Raw genomic sequence first — 20595 nt, 5'->3', positions numbered from 1 at the left:
CTCGTTACACCGTGTGAGGTAAGAGCCTCATCGCTAGTTACGCCAAGCTGCCAGATAAGTTTAACTCGTTATACTTAAAGTTTATGGCTCAGCTGCGGGCCGAGCCGCCGTCACCGGATCCCGGGCTCCTCTCCAATCGCTGATGTCAATGCACTCCCATCTCATACATATTTGAATTCCTAGTTTGTGCCCAGGGGTAATCCTAAGAAGCTTAGCAAAACCGAAGGCTATTCCTCAATCAGCAACCTCCACCATGGGTATACATATAACACTGACAATCACTTTTGCCGAAGGGTCCTATTCTGCGGATATGGTCTGTGCCCGCCATTGACTCAAATTCAACACCATGATGGGGCGCATCGACGATATTTTTAGTATTATTTACCTCGGAGTGGCGGCTGGTGTCTACTTCAAGCCGGAATATGCCATGTGTGGATCCAGAGTCGCGGCAATCGCTATTCTATCTATAATAGTCATCCTATCAAAACTTGTCTATCAGCTCTTTCTCTATCCTCGATTCTTCACGCCGTTAAAATGCTTTCCCACCCCACCAGTGAGCAACCACTTTTTATCTTACTAGTTACCTAGTTGCAAGTTTGACTCAGAAACTAATATTGTCTAGAATCGACACTGGCTCACAGGCAACACGAAGAGCCTGCTTGTAGACACCCCCCATGCCGAAATGAAGGTGTGGGCGAGAGACATCCCCAATGAAGGGATCATTCGTTACTACATCGCAGGAAACCTTGAAAGGATCACAGTAACTAGCCCCAAAGTACTAAGCGAGGTTTTAGTAAGCAAAGCATACGATTTTGCAAAGCCACTGGTCATACAGCAAGGATTGGGTCGACTGCTCGGCAATGGCATTTTGCTTGCTGAAGGCGACGAGCACAAGGTAGGAAATGATCGCTTAATGTCTCCAGTTCTATGTTTCGATTCTCACGGGTATCGATATAGTTCCAACGCAAGAATCTTATGCCAGCCTTTGCATACCGTCATATAAAGAATCTCTATCCTGTCTTCTGGTCCAAGAGTATAGAGATGGTGAGGTTGATTCGAAAGGAACTAAAAGGTCGAAAACCTACAGAAGACAATACGATTGAAGTTAAGAACTGGGCCGGCCGCTCTTCGCTGGACATCATCGGCCTGGCGGGGATAGGTCGGGACTTCGACTCACTGCGCGACCCTGAAAACAGTCTTAGTAGATCATATGAAATGATCTTCACGGCCCCTGACGTAATGACCAAGGCCCTTTTTATGCTTGGAATGCTCCTTGGAGACACGAAGTGGCTGGCAAAATTACCCACTAGGCGGAATAAGACAATCGATACAGGTCGCAGCAATATCCGCAAAGCTGCACGGCAGATGATTGAAGAGCACAAAGCAAAGATGCAGGATCCGGATGTGGAGATCGGCGTTGACATTATTTCGGTTGCAATGCAGAGCGGAAACTTTGACGACGAAAATCTCGTCGACCAGCTGATGACCTTCCTGGGGGCCGGTCATGAAACTACGGCCGCGGCTCTTCAGTGGGCTATATATTCGCTTTGCAAGCAACCGGAGGTCCAGACCCGCCTCCGTGAAGAGGTGCGCGCTAATCTACCACCTATTAATGTCGGGAATCCAGGCCCTATTGATGCTGCAGCAGTCGATAACCTTCAGTATCTAAACGCTGTCTGCAACGAGGTTATTCGATTCCGTCCGTCTATACCAAACACTGTCCGGGTCGCCCTCAAAGATACTACGTTGATGGGCAACCCTATACCTAAGAACACGCAGATTGTTATTTCGCCGGAGCTTATTAACCACATGTCAGAGTTCTGGGGACCAGATGCAGGCCAATTCAACCCAGATCGCTTCATGGGCCCTGGAAAGGCCAATAAGGGTGGCGCAACCAGCAACTATGCTTTCTTAAGCTTCCTCCATGGTCCACGGAGCTGCATTGGACAGGGTTTCGCCAAATCTGAGCTTGCCTGTCTTCTTGCAGCAGTAGTGGGTAGCTTTGAGTTTGAATTGAAATACCCAAATGCTAAACTAGAGGTGCGAGAACAAGCAACTATCTCACCGAGAGATGGCGTCCTGGCCAAATTCACTCCCCTAGAGGGATGGTGAAATGGTCTATCTGACGGACAACCCGCAGCTTCCTGTAAATATGGAGCTTCATGTCTCCAGTTTCATTTTCGTAGATGGATAAAATGCAAGCTGTTGAAGTTGAAGCGAAAGGACGTTGACGTTGTGTTGCTGAACTGCTGAGTCAGCTCATGTGCAACCTGGGCCAATTTGACAGGGACGATAATAGTTACACCCTTAAGATGCCGCTACGATGGGCCATTGCGGTGTATCACAACGCTTAGTAGTGTAGGTGATGCCCAAAGCAGTGGGCAGAAGAACCCCCGATGTCCGCCGGAATTCGAACGGTTGAAGACAGTTCATCGGGAAACTCCAAGTTTTCTTGGATGGCAGGGCAAGGTCGGTAGAAAGTCTCAAGACAAGAGGCCAGATAGCGCAAGACTCCATTTAACAGAGACTACCAAGGCCCAAACCAGCAGACAGCCCATGCCTGGAGCGTCAAAATATGCACTCAAGTCGCAGCAGACGTCGACCAAACCTTGGAAGTCGTTAAATTTTTATATCGACGCGGAAAAGTCAAAACCAGCTTAGTTAGCTCGACTGATGACTAAGCAGCCGCATCAGCTTCTACCTTTTCGACGAAGCAAGACGAGAACGACAACGACAACGACGACGACAACAACAGAGAGAACCGACTGCCATACAACACCTGGCTGACTAGCCATAGAGTACGCTCTTTCAGCTGAGAGAAGAGCTCTGCTGCCGTCTCATATCCACGGGCTCGCATGTCTCCCTGAGCTAGCCTGGGCCAAAAGTCACATACTGCATCCATGTAAGCCATCCCCCTTCCCTGGACACCGACGAGGAAGACCACCAGCTCACGGCCTGACGCAGCAGATCTGCGACGATGTGGCCTCAAAGCAAGTCGCATCTCTTGCTCTCGCTGTTTTCCCCGATCCTTTCTTCGGCCTTCTATCTACCTGGTGTAGCTCCCACCTCCTACGACGTCGGGCAGAAAGTTCCACTTCATGTCAACCATCTTACGCCAACGGTGGCCCAGGATGCCCAGGTTCACTCCGTCTTCTCTTACGACTACTACCACCCATCATTCCACTTCTGCAAGCCCAAGGATGGGCCTAAGGATGTCCGGGAGTCCCTAGGCAGTATCATTTTTGGTGATCGCATCCTCACCTCGCCCTTTGAGCTGCACATGGCCAAGAACGAGTCCTGCAAGCTGCTCTGTCCGGAGGTCAAGTTTGACGGGCTCAGCAGCCAATTCGTGAACCACAGAATATGGCAGGGCTATAACATCAACTGGCTCATCGACGGCCTCCCCGCTGCCCAGATAAACACCGATGACCAAACAAACGAGCAGTTCTACAGTCCCGGTTTCCTCCTAGGTGATATTAACAGCGACGGCCAATCGTTCCTTCACAACCACTACGATATTGATATCGAGTACCATCGCGTTGCTGGGCTCGGGACCAAGGAGAAGTACCGTGTTGTTGGGGTTCTCGTCCACCCGTCGTCCAGGAAGACAAAGGTGTCGGGAGGCAAGGCCGATTGCTCTGGCAAGGACATTGTGCTTCTGGATGGTACGGCGGATACCTCTGTAGCTTGGACGTATAGTGTCACTTGGCGTGAGTCTTCTACCGCTTGGGCAACTAGGTGGGATAAATATCTACATGTCTACGATCCCAGTGTTCACTGGTACTGGCTTATCTACTCCGCCGTCTTCGTCATCTTGCTTGTTACTCTGGTGAGCAGCATCTTGCTCCGGGCCTTACGCAAGGACATTGCGCGGTACAACCGTCTGAGTATGATCAACATGGATGACTTCAATGACAACGGTGACTCCGTGGAAGAAGGCATACAGGAAGATTCCGGTTGGAAGCTAGTCCATGGTGATGTGTTCCGCACTCCAAACCACCCACTTTTGCTCAGCTTGCTGGTAGGAAATGGTGCTCAGCTCTTCGTCATGACCGGCATCACCGTTGGTAAGTATTCGACACCTTTCTCGACACTTTTCTGTTGTCTAACCTATCGCTAGTATTTGCACTCTTTGGTCTCCTCTCACCCTCCAACAGAGGGTTTTTGGGAACTGTCATTTTAATATTATATACTCTCCTTGGCTTCGTTGGTGGCTATGTCGCCGCAAGAACGTACAAGTCATTTGGGGGTGAATCCTGGAAGCGATTGATTATCCTCACCCCAGTACTCATCCCAGTCATCGCGTTCTCTACCTTCTTCTTGCTTAATCTTTTTGTTTGGGCTAAAGGATCCAGTGGTGCTGTTCCGTTTACCACTATGCTTCTCACTGTCATCATCTGGTTTGTTATCAGCGTGCCGCTTAGCGTTGCAGGCAGCTGGATCGGACTCAAGCTACCCGTAAGCCTACCTGCATTCTAACATTCTAAGCCAGTGTGTTTCAAATATTAACATTCCCATAGGGCTTCGAAGGACCTACCAGAACCAACCAGATCCCTCGTCAGATTCCTCCAGCAGTCTGGTCTCTCCGCCCTCTCCCATCAACGCTGATAACTGGCATGCTCCCATTCGCCACTATTTTCGTGGAACTATACTTCATCATGACTTCCCTTTGGACGAATAAAATCTATTACATGTTTGGATTCCTCTTTCTGTGCTACGGACTTATGATTATGACTTCTGCAACCACCACCATACTCCTCGTCTACTTCTTGCTCTGTGCAGAAGACTACCGATGGCACTGGAGGGCATTCATTGGGGCTGGTATGACCGGCGGATATGTCTTCCTTAACGCGCTTATCTTCTGGGCAACCCGCGTCAGTTTTGGCGGTGTGACTGGTGCTGTTCTATATCTAGGCTACTCTGCACTCTTGGCTTTCCTAGTCTTTGTATTAACAGGTACGCTCCACCCTATTTCCAGATGTCTTACAGTCACAGCCTGCAGGCTAATAACATTTTCCCAACCCAAATTTAGGCACCATTGGTTTATTTGCGAGCTGGGCCTTTGTCCATAGGATCTATGGCTCCATCAAGGTTGACTAAATCATTCATTGTTACGCCCCTTTTACCCGGCAATGTTGTGATTTTGTCCCGTTCTTATACTTCTCGGAGGTGTCATTCCTAGGCCCCCTTTCTTTTTTCCATCCTAGACTGGATTTAAAGTCTCTGTATTACTATCCCACCGTTTGCCCTCTTAATGACTAAAACCGGCAGGTTGGCTTTAGATCTACGATTGCTATTTTGATGAAAAATTAAGATCTCGTATACACTTTTTTCCCTTACACTTGCTTCTCCATTCCTGATATCTCAGGAAATTGGTCAAATGACGTAGTTACACAGGCAAGAGATATGATAGCACAACACAGCAAACGGTAAACGGAAAGGATAACTATAGGATATAAGGAAGTACCAAGCAAATACAGGCCTGGATCATCGAACGGCATCAGCGAGATGTGGACCGTCTAGTAAAATAACAGTAATAACATGAGTGGGGAAACAAAAATAATAACAGCATGGCAGAGGGTAGTTAGTAGTTAGTTGACTGTGACGATAAGGCAGAGGAAAGAAAAAAGTAACTAAATAAGAAAGAAAAAAAAGAAAACGCCGCCATGGAATGGATAACAACACCCTATACTAAGCCATCGTACAAGGATAGAGCACTAACTATAGTCTCGTCTCGCTTGCTCCCTTCCTTGAACTCGCTGATATCCAAGCTTCCGTTCTCATCCTTGTCCATCATCCGGAATATTTTCTGTACCCGTTTTTCAGGAGTGTCTTCGTCCTCGGGGAGCTTGACCATGGACCCAACCTACGAAAGGTCAGTAAACATACTGAAGTCGGAGTGTCTCGGTAAGTAGCCTACCATTTTATAAATAGCCTCGACGATAGCGAGCATTTCTTCGTAGCTGATCTTGCCATCTCCATCGATATCGTATAACTGGAACGCCCAGTCGAGTTTATCCTCCATCTTACCCCTTGACGTGACGGAAAGGGCACAGATAAACTCTTTGAAATCGATCATACCGCTTCCATCTGCGTCAAACACACGGAAGACATAATTGGCAAACGACGATGGGTCACCGAAGGGGAAAAATTGCCGGTATATCTTCTGGAATTCTTCTTTTGTAAGGGTGCCGGACGGGCAGTCTTTGAGGAAGCCTATCAAATTGTTGGTTCAGCGGAAATGCCTCAACGAGGGTAAAATGTTGGTTCATATGCTTCGTCAAACGGACCTTTATACCACTGCTGGAGCTCCTTCTTGTCAAAATGTGTTGACCTCTGAAGCTCTTCGAGCTGGCTGGGCGATAATTTGGACTGCCTGCGGAGGTAAGAAGCGACCCGTCAGCTGCTAACCTTCACGAATGAATACATGGTGGAGAGAGAGAGAGAGAGAGTATTGGCGAGCTTCGATCGACGACTTGGTTATCGCAGCATAGCTCTTCAAGATTGGGAGTGCGTATATGTGTCTTCTGGTCAGGACCTGCAGGAGAGCCTTGGTGTTTACGATAACTAGTCCCCCGCAAAGCCTTGGACGCGGGGAGACGATCGATCGCGAGGTTGCAGGGAGAGGTCCGAGAGGTTACTCACGATTTACCCATGCTGTCGTGACTCCCTGCGCAGGCCTAGGTAGCTGATATATCCTCTGTATCACGGCGAGAGAGTCGTGTATTCGACGCTGGCTAGAGGATAGGGTTGTTGGTTGGTGAGAGCAGTTACAGCGGCTGGCGGGGCTGCAGTGAACGTTAACCAGTATAGACGCTGGTCGAGGAAGGCCGGGGCGATGCGAGGAGGGCGAAACGAAGCAGAAGCGTAGATAAGGAGCAGGGCCGTGAAAGCGCGTAGGGAGCTGTGCCTGGCAAACAGTCGTATCAGGCAGAGGCTGGAAGCGTTTTATATGTTGGTATCTTGTAGGAGATTGAAGGACCTTGAGACGGAGTTGAGGGCGGGAGGCTCGGCGGCGTTAACAAAACTTCCGTACGGCCAGCCTGTAGCTCGCGGCGGCGGCGGCGTACGCGCTGCAAACGGTGGCTATTATGAGCCAGTATGAGAAGCGATGCCAGTTTGATGCGGTCTCCTTTCACGCCTTCGTTGTCCTGCACTCAATTCACACTGTTCTTCCACTGTCTTCGTCTTCTTCTCTGCTTCATCAACTATAGTTATACTCATTACGTAAGCATATAACTGTCCAGCGACTTCAACAGCTGCAGAAGAAACGAAGCGCAGCGGAAGAGCGGCACAACACGATGCAAGGCCGCGAGATACCATGAATGCAGAGATCCTGGCGCCTCTCACCTCCCTGGAGGCCCGGCTGAACGCCCTGCTCGCCTCCATCACGTCGACTCCTACGGCATCTGGAGCTCCGGCAGCAGCAGTCTCACTCCTCGAAGCGGACGACGCGCTCACCAGCGCGCTGCAGACTCTGAGAACACACCAGGAAAACTACTCAAAGATCCTTCGGCTGCGTGCTGAAGCCCTCAGCCTGGAGGAGCGGGTACGGGAGACCGTTCGGCAGGTCGGGGAGCTAGGAGACGAGATCTCTGCGGCTGCGGGAGACGACGACGACGACTCGGACGAGGACAGCGACGATGAGGCCGGGGGTGATATTGAAATGAGCGAGAAGGGCAAAGATGCGACACGGAAGAATGAAGTGGACTACAGATTGCTACTTGGATTTGCCAGGCGGATAAGCAAGTACAACAACGAAGCTGCTGCTGATGCCTCCAGCGCAAGGGTGCTGTCAAAGGAGCCAACGGGCGGCGACACGGCAGCAGATACAAATGGCGAGGTAGCAAAGGAAGACGGAATAGCTTCAGGCCACGGGCAGACAACCGGTGTTGGTATTGCTGCCTTGCCTCAGGACACCGTCTCCTGGCTGGATGAGACCGCCAACTGGACACGGCTCATGTCTGCACTCCCGTACCCTAGCGAGGACCGCATCCGTATGGGCCTTATGGCCCATCTCCATGCTACTGCCGCCGCAGAAGGGAAGGATGTTGAAAAGGAGGTTGAGCATATCCTGAAGGCTGCAACGCAGAAAGATATATCAAAACAGGAGACTCAACCGGCGGGACAAGGAGATCAACCGCAACCTGATTCAGATCCAGGTGCCGGCCACCCTGCAGGCTCAGGGACTGCAGCTATCAACCACCAAGCTGGGAACAGTGCCAGCCATACCGCAGAACCACCAAAGGTCAAGCCGAAGCTCGACCTCGATCTCTATGACCCGGACGACGACGACATGTGATTTTTCACTTGAGTTCATCAGTCCTAAATATAAATCTCCATGGGGAACAGTCTATTTTTGTTTACCTTCCTTGTTTACTTGCATTTCTAGGAGCAGGTGCATCCTAATACCCATCGTTCGGCCCTTCTCTTTTTAAGGTCATGCTCTTTCCACTAGTTAAATGACATCTCCCATGCAGAAGGCGCAACAGGCCCTGTTGTTGTTTATTCTAACGTCGTGGTTCTTTCCCCTTCGTCTGTCCTTTTTCCCTTTTTTTTTCTTTTCTTTTCTTTTCTTTTTTTTGTCCCTTCTGACTCCAAGGCCTCTTCTTGTCTCTTCTGCTCGAGACATCCATGAATCTGACGCCGTGCACCATCAATTTTTCCATTTGCAGGGCCAGCCTCTGTTTAATATCCATGTTCTATACTTTTTTGTTATAGGATTATAGTTGCATTGGTTATCATCATGTCTAGCCAAAGAGTCACCACGGTTAGGATCGACACCAGCAGAAATCGCCGTTCAGATAGCTCAGCCGAAGAAGATACCGCCAGCCTTCCCACTGTCCATGAAAAGGCACCCCCTGTTGAGACCGTTTCCTCTGGCAGCACTGCTGCCACCAGTACTTTGGCAGCTGATAGTTCCAGCCAATATGGCGAAAGCTTCCTGGCCCTTAAAGCTGCTCGACTTGAGATACAAGAGTCAGAAAACTACCATCAGCTCCCGTTTTCATATCCCTGTTGGAAGAAATGGACAATACTTGTTATCATCTTTTTCGTGCAGGTCTCCATGAACTTCAACACGAGCATCTACGCCAACGCTATTGTGCCGATGGCTAGCCACTTTTCAATATCCGAAGCCACCGCCAGACTCGGCCAGATGTCTTTCCTGATTGCATATGCGTTCGGGAGTGAGCTTTGGGCGCCATGGAGTGAGGAACTTGGCCGGTGGCCGGTCATGCAGCTTAGCTTGCTTCTAGTCAATATTTGGCAGGTTTTGTGCGCTCTGGCCCCCAATTTCTCTTACATCGTTGCCGGTCGTACCCTCGGAGGCTTATCTTCGGCTGGAGGCTCTGTTACTATGGGAATGATAGCAGACATGTGGGAGCCAGATCAGCAGCAGTATGCAGTCGCTTTTATCGTTTTGTCTTCTGTTGCTGGCTCCGTCGTTGGTCCTATTGCCGGAGGATTCATGGAAGTCCGTCTCCACTGGCGGTGGAATTTTTGGATCCAGCTGATTCTGGGAGCCGTGGTCCAGCTTGCTCACTTTCTCCTGGTGCCAGAAACCCGCTCGACCATTGTGTTGAATAATCTGGCGAAAAAGCAACGGAAGTCAGGTATTGCGAATGTTTATGGTCCGCTGGAGCTTCGTGGATCCAGCCTCACATTCAAGGAAGTTATTACGATCTGGGTTCGCCCGTTCAGCATGTTTGTCCGCGAACCGATTGTCCTATTTCTTTCTCTCCTCAGCGGGTTCAGTGACGCCCTAATTTTCACCTTTCTCGAATCATTCCGCCCAGTGTATAGCCGCTGGGATTTCGACACCGTTCAAACTGGTCTTGCCTTTATCCCGTATGTTCTATTCCCTATGCTATGTTCAAATATGCTCCTAACCTCATTTAATACAGAATCATGGTTGGCTACTTCCTTGCCTATTTTTCATTTTTCCCCGTGATAGTAAAAGATAAAAGAGCCATGGCGAGAAATCCTGACGGCCTTGACCCAGAGTCACGGCTCTGGTGGCTCCTCTTTAGTCAGTAATATCTCCCTGCCTAATTTGCTATAACCATGCTGACCCACCCCTATAGCCGCTCCCTTGGAGACGATTGGTCTCTTTGGATTTGCCTGGACAAGCATGGGGCCTCCTGCGGTGCATTGGTTCGCCCCGATGTTTTTTTCGATGCTCATTGCCATTGCAAACGTTAGTATCCAGGAAATATTACATTGTAAGATATACTGCTAACTTGCACTATGTTTAGTACTGCATTTACATGGCCACCATTGATTACATGGTCGCAAGCTATGGCCCATATTCCGCCTCAGCAACCGGCGGCAACGCTCTAGCGAGAGACTTTCTAGCAGGCATTGCTGCTCTCTACTCCACGCCAAGTATGTAACTCATCATTATTCACCGCGTGGACTAGTAAATCGCTGATAATTCTAACTGTCTTCTTCCCAGTGTATCGAAGCATCAAACACAAGTATCACCTCGAGATGCCCTCCACCATTTTAGGGTGCATATCTTTTCTTGTCACTGTACCCATCTACATCTTCTACTGGAAAGGCCCCCAAATTCGTGCAAGATCCAAGTTTGCACAGGGTGTGGCTCGTAACAGAAATGAACTCAAGCATCGCCGTGCTATCCATGAAAGAAGTTCAGTTGATGCTGGGAAATTGACTGATGTTTAGTCTCTACTTGATCTTCTAAAATTCCAAGGGTAAAGCAAGTGTCCATCGCTTGCTAGACATATTGTCACCGATGCAAGATGCAATGGTTGATTGACTCGGGTCCAGTGACGATATGCATGAGCATACTCGAACAGCGGTTACCATCATATTATGCTTTGTTTCTTCGTCCTTGTTTTATTACCGTGTATAATATTTGGCGCCTGTTTCCGTTTTACTGCATTGTCTTTGCGTTAACTTATGGATAAAACAGTCTTCTGAGCCGAGGACAGGATGTTTGCGGCCCTAATAAATCCTTTCATTCGAGCCACACCATTTCACCTTCGTCCTGTTAATTCGCTATTCTCCAAAAAAAAAAAAAAAAAAAAAAAAAAAAAAAAAAAAAAAGAAAGAAAGAAAGAAAGAAAGAAAGAAAAAAGGTCGTTTGAAGAAAGGAATACACTAATATTTTTGGATGGCGAGTGCCCCTTAAGAAGTCATTGAAATAGTCAATCCACCAAACCGCCTTAGGGACAAAACAAAGCGTCCAGTTCCAACGTATCTAGTGCCCTCTAGTTGCGCCATGTGCTAATTCCACCCAGTTTGCACAGAGCCCAGCTGCCCCCTCGGCGCCTCCGTTCTACCAGAGAAAGCGTGTCAGATAACTATACACTGGGTTTTCAATTAAAGTGATCAGGGGTTTTGTAAAGTTACCTGACAAAAGCACTCTCTGCCGAATCTGGTGCATTGTTCCTGATGGGTACAGGGGGTACCATTGGAACATACTGCTTGCTAGGTCATAGAAAGATATGCGTATTAGCTTGAAGTCAAGCACACGGTTAGTTAACTATATTGCCGATTTAATTACCTGAGAAACGACGGTGCTGGGAGTCTGGCCCTTGGGCAAAGCCATGGTCACGCCCACGAAGGCCACGGCGAGGATCAACGAAGTCTTCATCTTGGATCACTAACTAGTTGGCTCTGGTCTTCACTTCTGGTTGACTGAAGTAGGTAGGTAAAGGAAGGACGGAGATGCAAAGTAGCTTTGTAGTTCTCTCTTCAGTCAGCCACGGGCGTGCGAGGATAGGTTTATATACATCCACCGAAGCCAGTATTCACATATTATTATTATTTGACGTCTCAGCCATTCTGTTTTTAGATCACTGAGTCTGCGGCAACTAACAACAGCCCCAGATTCTCCCTCGCTCTACGGAGTACCTGACTGCCTGTACGGAGTATGTGTAACAAAGCTCATTCGTGCATCCCCTGGCGGCTAGCCCCTGAGAGCTGGTTCTGAGCACAAACAAAGCGCTAACCAACCAACTAGTTAGTTTAATCAAAGAGACAGTGGGCGCTATCTGACACTATTTGATGTAGTACTGTCGGTAATTATTGACGCCCGTTTGACATTTGGCATGTGTAAAGAAGCCTAACAAACGCTATGGGCTCGTCCCTACAAAATTGCTTATTTCAGGGGCCGTGCCTTAAGCGCCGTGCTTGCAAGGATACGAGATAACGGGAAACACCCCAATATCTATAACCAATGAATTCCCATTGCCAGTTCGCGCTGGAACTATTTTTTAAGTGACATCACGAAAGGTAAGGGCTATATATAGATAGAAAAAGAAAGTAAATACATGGGTTAACCCATTACTGTTGGGGGTAAATGCGTAGCTAATTAAGAGATTGGCCAAGATCAAAAGAAGAATAAAACAATGCCAGGAGAAAGAATGGAAAATGAAGGCGTGATAAAATGGGGTATTTGTACAGGCTGACACCAAATGTAGGGTGCATATGTTTGTGTGATCGCTATGCTGGCAAGGATGTAGTGGTCTACCATGAGACGGTAGATGGTAAAAAAAAAAAAGTAAACAGCTCAAAATAGTCCTCCAATGACAGTATACCACATCCAAGTAAAAAGATCGGTATGAAGCTCCTTCAAGAAGATAAATAGGAGCTGCAAAGTAAATGGTTAGTACAAAATGATTTCTTTTATTAGTATGTCCAAATATGAAGCTTTTGTTTGAACGCGCAAAACAGTCGCATGCTGGACACAAAAAGTAGCAAAAAGGCAAAAAAGCCAAGTTGCGAGCCTCATGTCGTTCCATAGTATAGTTCAATGCTTCACTTGGAGTCCGGTATGACAGCGCTGGTGGTAGATGCCGTCCGCCTAGTCCATCCGGTGAAGAAACCGACAGGCGATGAATTTTGGGACTTGGGCGGGGCGGTTGTGTCTGGGCTTGATTTAGATGCAGTGACGAGTATGCTGGGGCTGGAGTCACCGGCAGTGGAGGCGGGCGAAGTTGCATTCGTAGAGCGACTCATCAGTCGTTTGAGAGTGTCCAATTTGACCTTCATTTCTTCCAGCTCCTGTCGTGCGACCGCCTCTGAAGTCTTCGCGTTAACAAGCTCAATGAGCAGCCCTTCCTCATCGCCAACAAGGGACTTGGGAGCTCCCAGGCTGCTTGTTCGTTTTGAGAATGTTGGGGTTTTAGGGGAGTTGGCCTTTCCAAGCTTGAACTCCCGCAGGCCGTTTGCGGACCCGTCATCCCCCGACCCGACCGATTCAGGACGATCAGTTTGCAACTTTGAAAGGGGCGGTTTCTTTGCTCTAAGCTCCTGTACTGTTCGTTCAAGGCGCTGCTTTTCTTTATGTGCGTCCTGAACCCTGCTTCGAGCCTCCTTGAGCTGTTCCTTTAGCTGGGCATTTTTTTGTTCGTGCTCGTCAATGGTTCGGCCCATGCCCTGACATCTAGTGGACTCGAGCTCATATTTGCTCTTCCACATTTCAACATCATCCAGCAGCTGCTGTTTGGTTTGCAGCATCGACATGCGTCGTGGCTCCGTTGACGCAAACCTTTCTTCTGCTTTGAGGATGAGTTTGGGATCAGGTTGCTCGGCTGGAGTCTCTTTCATATGGGATAGCAACTGGGCAGCTACGATCTGATCCTCCTCACGTTCCTCTCGTTCTTGTTGCAATCGCTTAGCCAGAGCGGCCTGCTCTCGCTGCATATCGGAAAGAGCAAGAAGAAGGTCCTCTATTTGGGAGTGCAAATCCTTGTCGCTGGTTTGTAAACGATGTGGCTTTGGCTTCGGCGTCGCACTGTCAATGTTGGAACTCGATAAGGTAGATGCCTCGGTCGGTGCTGTACTGGCTTCCGAGGTCGATGACTCTAAAGAGTTGAGAGTTGAAGCCATGCTCTGTTTCGATGGCGTTCGAGTAACACCCATGCAAGGGCTTGACCCGGGAGTTGGAATACCAGGGCTTTGAGCAACGGATTTGACAGAGCTGTGAGAACTCGAGCCAGCCCAGAGTCTACCTAGGAATCGGGAAGCAATAGCTTGAAGCTGAGGCAGTGACACACTTTGTGCAGTACCTTGGGCTTCCTGGTATTTCACTTCGAGAGCGTGCAAGCTTTCGTGAGTGACCAGGGAGGTGAGTGACACAAAGTCCGTAACAAGATCATCAGCATTGCAGGCATACCTAGAGGGCGGTTTTAGCAAAGCTCACGAGTGTCTCAAGCATTACGGAGCACTTACGGATCCCATAGGCTTCTTGATAGCAACAGTTGCATGGCGTCTTCGAATTCCGTGCAGGCCATAATTCTGTGCTGATTCCGCTGCATAAGAGACAAGGCAACACGCATCAACGTCTCGCAGGCTCCTTCAAGCAAAAGAACATCATATATACGCAGAAGCATGGGAAGGGGACAGGTAACAGCAAAGAACGACAAGAACCATTGTGATACATAAACTGGCTCAATTTTGAGTGAATCAAGGTGAGCATATAGCTCCGGTGCGTGATGTGAGAGTAATGACTGGAATTGGTAGATACGGAGGTGGAGGCCAGATAAAGTCGGCAGGAAACAAGATCGCAAGTCATAATGGTCCATCAGTCTGCATCGGGAATGCGTCAGTAAGTATATTGCTAAGCAAAGGGAAGCATTGACGGTAGACGGACCTAACAAGGACACAGAAAGCCTCAGCTTCACTCATATGCATTAGCAAGGGCCCAACGACAAAGCCTAAGCCCTGGCAATACCCGATCTTGCTATCATAAAGACTGAAGCATTTGAGGACCCTTCCTAACATCTGCTGGCCTTCTCCGAGCGGATCTCGAAACATCTCTACGTTGGGGAAGCTTCGTCCAATATCCTTGCCGATAAGACCCTCGTAGGGACTTGTCTCACCACACAGCTTTTCGTACTCGTCGTGGAGGTGAGAATCTCGAGCTCCAGCAATGCTCGGCCACACGACCCCTCTAAGCGGAGGCGGGACACCCCCTCGGATTTTATGGGATGTAAGAGTGGGGAGCCGCTGGGCGGTACGAGGATAGTCGGCAACAAGAGCAGCCCAGAACTCAAGCTCGGTCATCTGGGGAGCAGGCAGTTGGGAATACCGGAGCGAAGATCTAGGGTCATTAACGAGATCTTTGAGTTTTTGGATGGATGGCGGCCTCGAGTTGCGGACGGATGCCTTTTTTGCCGAAGCAGACTTTGGGTCTGTTGCTAAAGCGTTGTTTTCCTGTTCTAATCGTGCTAGGAGCAATGTTGTCGACTGTTCGGCTTCCCGGTCAGCAAGGCAATCATTACAGTCTTCAATGGCTTCTTCAAAGCAGCCTTGGGGTGCCTTCATCTTTTATTTGGCTGTTAATGAGGTCGAAAGACTCACCACATCGTCTCCCGATGCCTTTGACTGGTTGACTTCGCTCTCCTCCAAGCCGGCCCAGTCAACACTTCGACCATCATCCATGTCGGATTTACTGCTCCCACCGATGCTTTCAGCCTTGCTAGATGCGACTGATGGAGCCCTAGAGGGAGCCCTAGAGGGTGTCTCTTCGGCCTGTAGTTCTGAAGCAGTCTCGAGCTCTTCAGCATCCTCTTCTCCATCATGCTGCGTTTCATCTGGACTCTCTAGCCCAAGGCCAACAGGAACGGCGGTTTCTGGACAGTATACTGCATCTGGCAACATGGGCCCTTCTCCCGAGATCCCAGAGCCCCTCTGTATGTCTGAAAGTGGCACGGTTACCATCGAATCGGTTGGTAAAGGGTTGCGTTCTTCGTCGTGTTGGGGCACTGGCGGGGGATCAGGGGAAGTTGTTGCAGGGGAAACTTCCATCTCTATTGATCCCTGGGTTGTTTCTGGCTTATCCACTGCCATTCTCTACCCTTTGTAGTTCTTCTTATAACGCTCGGCAGCTGTGAGAGAACGAGTGTGCAACGGTCGAGCTAGGAGCTGTGTATCTATACAGAAGCCGATGCGTTAAGCAGGTGCTGTGCTGCCATGGGGGCTACCTGACGCGTAGCCAGTGAACGAGAGGATGCCAGCCGTGACCAGCGGCAGCTTCAACTCGACAAAATTAATGTAAATGAGCGTTGGAAGTGAGTGTGAAACGAGATATCATGCCATCCCATCGTCTCTCCGTCTTGTGTCTTCGTCTACTTCGTCGATGCTTTTTTTATGTCGATAAGGGGGCATGCTGACTAAGACACGCCACAGTCACGTGGCACTCAGGGGGCGAAAGACCGTGGAAGAAGGTGAAGCAACAAGAAACAAAAGACCGGGAAAGCGATGCATAAAACGGCTGTTGGTAGATGGACAGAGTACTCCGTAGCTAAGTAGAAAGAGAAGATGTAGCAGAGAGGAGGAGCCTGGGGATGCGACGCAAATTGTGGTGGTGTTGGCGGGAGAAATACGGGCAAGCGGCCATGACAAGCAGATCTCTTCAAGGGGGGCCCCCTGCTCCTGATAGTAACGACATAGCGAGTCAGAGAGTGATGGGAGGGCGATGAGCACCATACGAGAGCATGCACCTTACTAGTGAAGCCGTTCTCGTATGTACCGTACCCTGGGCTGGTTCGTGTGGGCTCTCTAAGCGCGGAGACGCTCGTCAGACGGCTGATGATCTGGTGTCTTCCCGTAACTCACTTGTTAACTGGCTGACTTGGTAGTTAACTAGTTCGTTAGTTACTTGATAGCCTCGGGCTAATCTCAAACTCGAGCTGGTCCATCTGACTGATTCCTGCGCCTGGAGTGCCTGTTCTGCAGTAGTTAACTGACTAGTTAGGTTAGTTAACCGGGTCTGGCCGTCGTTTAAGTGAGATTGCAACATTGCAGATATCCCGAAAACAACGGTCATATTGCCGAAGTGCCGGTCGGATAGTTAACTATCACGAATACCACGGAGCGCTCCGTAGTGAAATCCTGCTCGTGAAGGGGGAGAAAGGATACCCATCTAAGGCGATTAGCTGGCCCATCCGCTTTGACAGTACTCCCCTCTGGTGGTGGCCGACATGATGGTGGGCTTGCGGGCGCTATCTCAGACCAGCAGGCGGTGGCTGAGCTATTCTAAAAGGAGGCAGCCATGGTCAAGCCAGAGACGCCCGTTCTCTGTCTCACGGCCCAGCCAAATCATGGACCTCAGTTGCTTTTCGCCTGAGCAGCTGATGGTGCGTGAGTCGATCAACAAGATCTGCTCTGTTTTCCCAGATGTAAATATGGAACCACTCCCTGGCACCTAACTACCTGGCTTGCCGCATGTTAACGAGGTGTTGATTGACAGGAATACTGGGCTGAACGCGATCGGACGGAGGAATATCCGCACGAGCTCCATGCTGCCCTGTCGAAAGATGGCTGGATAGGCATTGCCTTGCCAGAGCACCTGGGTGGTGCCGGCCTGGGCATATCTGAGGCCACTATGATGCTGCAGACTATTGCCCAGTAAGGCTGCATCCTCCTATGTCCTCAAGTGGTTTCGCCAAAAGGAAAGCAGCTGCTGATAGATGTGTTTATAGGAGCGGAGCTGGCCTCGCCGGTGCCCAATCGATCCATGCAAATGTTTATGCAACTCAGGTGTGTTGAAGCTGCTGTTAGGAAAATTAATCGGAACTGCATTTCTGATATTGACCCTCCGTATAACTAGCCGGTTGCAAAGTTCGCCTCGGAAGAACAGAAGAAGAGGATGCTGCCCCGGCTGATTGCTGGGGAGTGGAGGACCTGTTTCGGAGTGTAGGTTCAAAATTTCTCTGTCATGGTGGGATAACCAGGAGATGCTAATTAAGGCGTAGAACCGAACCGAACACAGGTCTGGAAACCTTGAAGCTTCGGACAGTTGCTGTAAAAGATGGGGACTCGTACCGGGTCTCCGGCCAGAAAATGCAAGCCCCCTGATAGCAAGTGTCCAGTCAGAAGACAGTAGCTAACTAGCGAGCACAGCTGGATCTCGTCCGCCCAAGTAGCCCAGAAGATGATTCTCCTAGCTCGAACCACGCCGGTTGAAGAAGTGAAGAAACCGTCGGAGGGCCTCTCGCTCTTCTTCATCGACTTTGACCGGGCCGCCCCCGGTCTAGACCTACGGAAGATCAACAAAATGGGGGGCCGAAGTGTGGATGCCAACGAAGTCTTCTTCGACGAGTACAGAATACCGGCAGATAGTTTGATCGGAAACGAAGGTGAAGGATTCAAGACCGTGAGTATCTATATACCCCTCCGTCCCTTTAGACTGTGATGGACCAGGCCTCGCTTTGTTGACACCCTTTAACTAGGTACTTCACGGGATGAATGCCGAGAGATGTTTGCTTGCCGGGGAAGCACTCGGCCTGGGATACGTTGCCCTGGAGAAAGCGGCCAAATATGCCAAAGAGCGGGTTGTCTTTGGGCGTCCCATCGGACAGAACCAGGCCATTGCTCATCCCCTCGCTGCGGCATATATGAGCCTCGAGGCGGCAAAGCTGGCAACGTACCATGCCACCAAGCTCTACGATGAGAGCAGAAACGATTCATCCATCACACAGCAGTCTGTCGGCGTAGCATGCAACTCAGCCAAGTATCTCGCCGCCGAAGCCGCCTTTGCCGCCTGCGAGCGAGCAGTAAGTCACCTCCGGTATAGCGTGACACGCATTCAAACATGGAAAACCCAACTGATCAATCCAATAATACTATTCACAGGTCCTCACTCTTGGAGGAATGGGCTATGCCCAGGAATATCATGTCGAGCGGTATCTGCGAGAGTGTTTCGTCCCCCGAATCGCACCCGTCAGCCGGGTAAGTGTCTCCCTCGCTGCATAGTATTAGTTATACGATATGTGAAGCTGAGCATCCTACTCGTGAACAGGAGATGATCATGAACTTCATCAGTGAAAAGGCTCTTGGTCTCCCTCGAAGCTATTAAAGTAGAAGCTTTCCATGTAGTTAACTAGCAGGCTGTAGATCTCTCTCAGGGGGTCCATCGTATCCTCGGCCCGGGGTGGCCAGAACCCATGTAACTATGTAGTTAAGTTGTTAGCTTGCTGGGTACGAGAATGACCTCACATCCAGTAATCTTGGAAGCCGTCAAGTAGTTAGTTAGCTGGTTAAATAGTTAACTAGTTTGCTTGATAGGCAAGTTACTCCGTGGTTATAATATAGTTATCGATGACAGACTGTCTCGGTGTCTCACCGCAGCGATTCCATCCCCGCCACGGCTTCATCCGTCCTGTTTGGTGCCCAACTGCCTTGCCCAGTGACGTTATTTCATATCTAACCGGATTATCGCCTGAGAATCCCTGCTTTGCGAGTCGGGTTGCTGGGGTCTAATTCTCTTGACTTTGGTGGTGAGTTACTTGGTGAATCCAGTTCAACCTCGCTGCACACGACCAGCCTGTCAGGCAGCAACAAAACAAGCAGAAGACGAAGCAGAGTATTAGACCAAGGCCAGACCTCCGATAACCATTAGCTATTGTCAAAACCGGCGTCGTAGTGAGTTCTGAGTCCGTACTTGAAAATTAAGTGACCAAAAATAGTATTACATCACATGCTCCGAAACATCGACCTCTGGATGTTTTTTTTTTTTTTTTTTGCTTTTCTTTTCTACTGACGACCAACAACATACACACGAGAAACAGCAGACACAGACAACCAACTACCGGATCATCGCTTCTTGCATCGCATCGAGAACTGTTGCTGACCTCTGGCTATTGAAGCGGTCTTTTGCTGAACTCCTGGCTGGTGATTTACACAGCTTGACGAACAGGTCGCCGGCCTACGCAATCTATACAAAATGGCCACCACCAACGGGGCTCACCACCCACATTCGAACGGTAACCAGACCACCCTCTCCTCTCTTACTATCTCACCCTGTTTCTTTCCATAGATAGATGTGGTCTCTCAGTCTATGTGTCTCAGTGGATTGCCTGAACGGCATCGCCTTGGGCGTCATGGTCGAGCTGTGGCGAAATGAGTAAGGTAAGGCTTCCAAAAGCCCTCCTCCCAGGCAGCTTGGAGTTTCACTGACTTCGGGGCTTTTTTCTGTTCTCTAGTTTACTGTTTCCCGCCCTTGATTCCAATCTCTAGATGAAGACACCGGATTCTCATACGCGGATGCTAGGACTGTACTTGTTTTGATCCGTGATGAAGCAAAGTCTGACATCTGGTATGGCTACCCCTGTGTTGTACGAAGGCAAACGCCCAATGGAACCCCCATGCTGACGGTTATATGATTATCACTAGATACCGAATACAGGAACGACTAAGCCTACTTCCAATGGCACCCCTTCCTCCCCTTCTCCCCTTCCACAGACATCCCAGCCTTTGACTCGTACGTTCCAGCTATAAACGACTCCTTACCCCTTTACACGGCCACAACACTAAACACCTTCCTTCACTACAGATTATCACTCAAAATTATACAGCCTCTTGAGCGTGAGCATCCCCCGATTTCCGATGGAACATAAGCGTGCAACAATTGCCATTAGATTCGGTTATTGATATTCGACAAATATTATAGTGGGAACGGCCAAGTGCAACCGCTAGCTCCTTTGCTACCGTTGTCCTTTTTATAGTTGCAAGCAGATATCTGCCTCTTATTCGATGGACATTGAAGTTCCTCTATCTCGCTCTAGGAGGTATGCTCGCATTCCCCTGAATGTCCCATGAATGCAGTACATTTGATGATAT

General features: G+C 49.4%; 7 protein-coding genes across 7 annotated transcripts; 5 read left to right on the top strand and 2 right to left on the bottom strand.

The window, feature by feature from the left end:
• Window positions 1-682: 682 nt before the first annotated feature.
• ARB_01523 (cytochrome P450 monooxygenase, putative) lies at window positions 683-2112 on the top strand (the record flags this gene model as incomplete). Its single annotated transcript, XM_003012217.1, has 2 exons — window positions 683-895; window positions 958-2112. The coding sequence occupies 2 exons, from the start codon at window positions 683-685 to the stop codon at window positions 2110-2112; spliced, it is 1368 nt and encodes a 455-aa protein (XP_003012263.1).
• An 865-nt stretch (window positions 2113-2977) lies between these two features.
• On the top strand, window positions 2978-5100 carry ARB_01522 (uncharacterized protein; the record flags this gene model as incomplete). Its single annotated transcript, XM_003012216.1, has 4 exons — window positions 2978-4067; window positions 4121-4458; window positions 4521-4956; window positions 5033-5100. 4 exons carry the CDS (start codon window positions 2978-2980, stop codon window positions 5098-5100), a joined length of 1932 nt encoding a protein of 643 aa, XP_003012262.1.
• Window positions 5101-5686: 586 nt separating this feature from the next.
• On the bottom strand, window positions 5687-6656 carry ARB_01521 (uncharacterized protein; the record flags this gene model as incomplete). The annotated part of the gene is made up of 4 exons (XM_003012215.1): window positions 5687-5866; window positions 5921-6216; window positions 6412-6567; window positions 6653-6656. 4 exons carry the CDS (start codon window positions 6654-6656, stop codon window positions 5687-5689), a joined length of 636 nt encoding a protein of 211 aa, XP_003012261.1.
• A 665-nt stretch (window positions 6657-7321) lies between these two features.
• On the top strand, window positions 7322-8302 carry ARB_01520 (uncharacterized protein; the record flags this gene model as incomplete). Its single annotated transcript, XM_003012214.1, has 1 exon — window positions 7322-8302. One exon carries the CDS (start codon window positions 7322-7324, stop codon window positions 8300-8302), a length of 981 nt encoding a protein of 326 aa, XP_003012260.1.
• A 444-nt stretch (window positions 8303-8746) lies between these two features.
• On the top strand, window positions 8747-10686 carry ARB_01519 (MFS multidrug transporter, putative; the record flags this gene model as incomplete). Its single annotated transcript, XM_003012213.1, has 5 exons — window positions 8747-9849; window positions 9906-10030; window positions 10086-10198; window positions 10257-10386; window positions 10511-10686. 5 exons carry the CDS (start codon window positions 8747-8749, stop codon window positions 10684-10686), a joined length of 1647 nt encoding a protein of 548 aa, XP_003012259.1.
• A 2100-nt stretch (window positions 10687-12786) lies between these two features.
• On the bottom strand, window positions 12787-15822 carry ARB_01518 (uncharacterized protein; the record flags this gene model as incomplete). Its single annotated transcript, XM_003012212.1, has 4 exons — window positions 12787-14146; window positions 14203-14559; window positions 14753-15297; window positions 15334-15822. The coding sequence occupies 4 exons, from the start codon at window positions 15820-15822 to the stop codon at window positions 12787-12789; spliced, it is 2751 nt and encodes a 916-aa protein (XP_003012258.1).
• A 1253-nt stretch (window positions 15823-17075) lies between these two features.
• Window positions 17076-18832, top strand: ARB_01517 (uncharacterized protein; the record flags this gene model as incomplete). The annotated part of the gene is made up of 8 exons (XM_003012211.1): window positions 17076-17153; window positions 17225-17382; window positions 17457-17514; window positions 17585-17670; window positions 17869-18130; window positions 18207-18530; window positions 18551-18705; window positions 18730-18832. The coding sequence occupies 8 exons, from the start codon at window positions 17076-17078 to the stop codon at window positions 18830-18832; spliced, it is 1224 nt and encodes a 407-aa protein (XP_003012257.1).
• Window positions 18833-20595: the final 1763 nt, after the last annotated feature.

The sequence above is a fragment of the Trichophyton benhamiae genome (genome assembly GCF_000151125.1).
Source record: "Trichophyton benhamiae CBS 112371 chromosome Unknown contig00178.8, whole genome shotgun sequence".
NCBI lineage: Eukaryota > Fungi > Ascomycota > Eurotiomycetes > Onygenales > Arthrodermataceae > Trichophyton > Trichophyton benhamiae.
The sequence above is the reverse complement of the archived record's forward strand: the minus strand, read 5'-3'. Positions and strand labels throughout refer to the sequence as shown.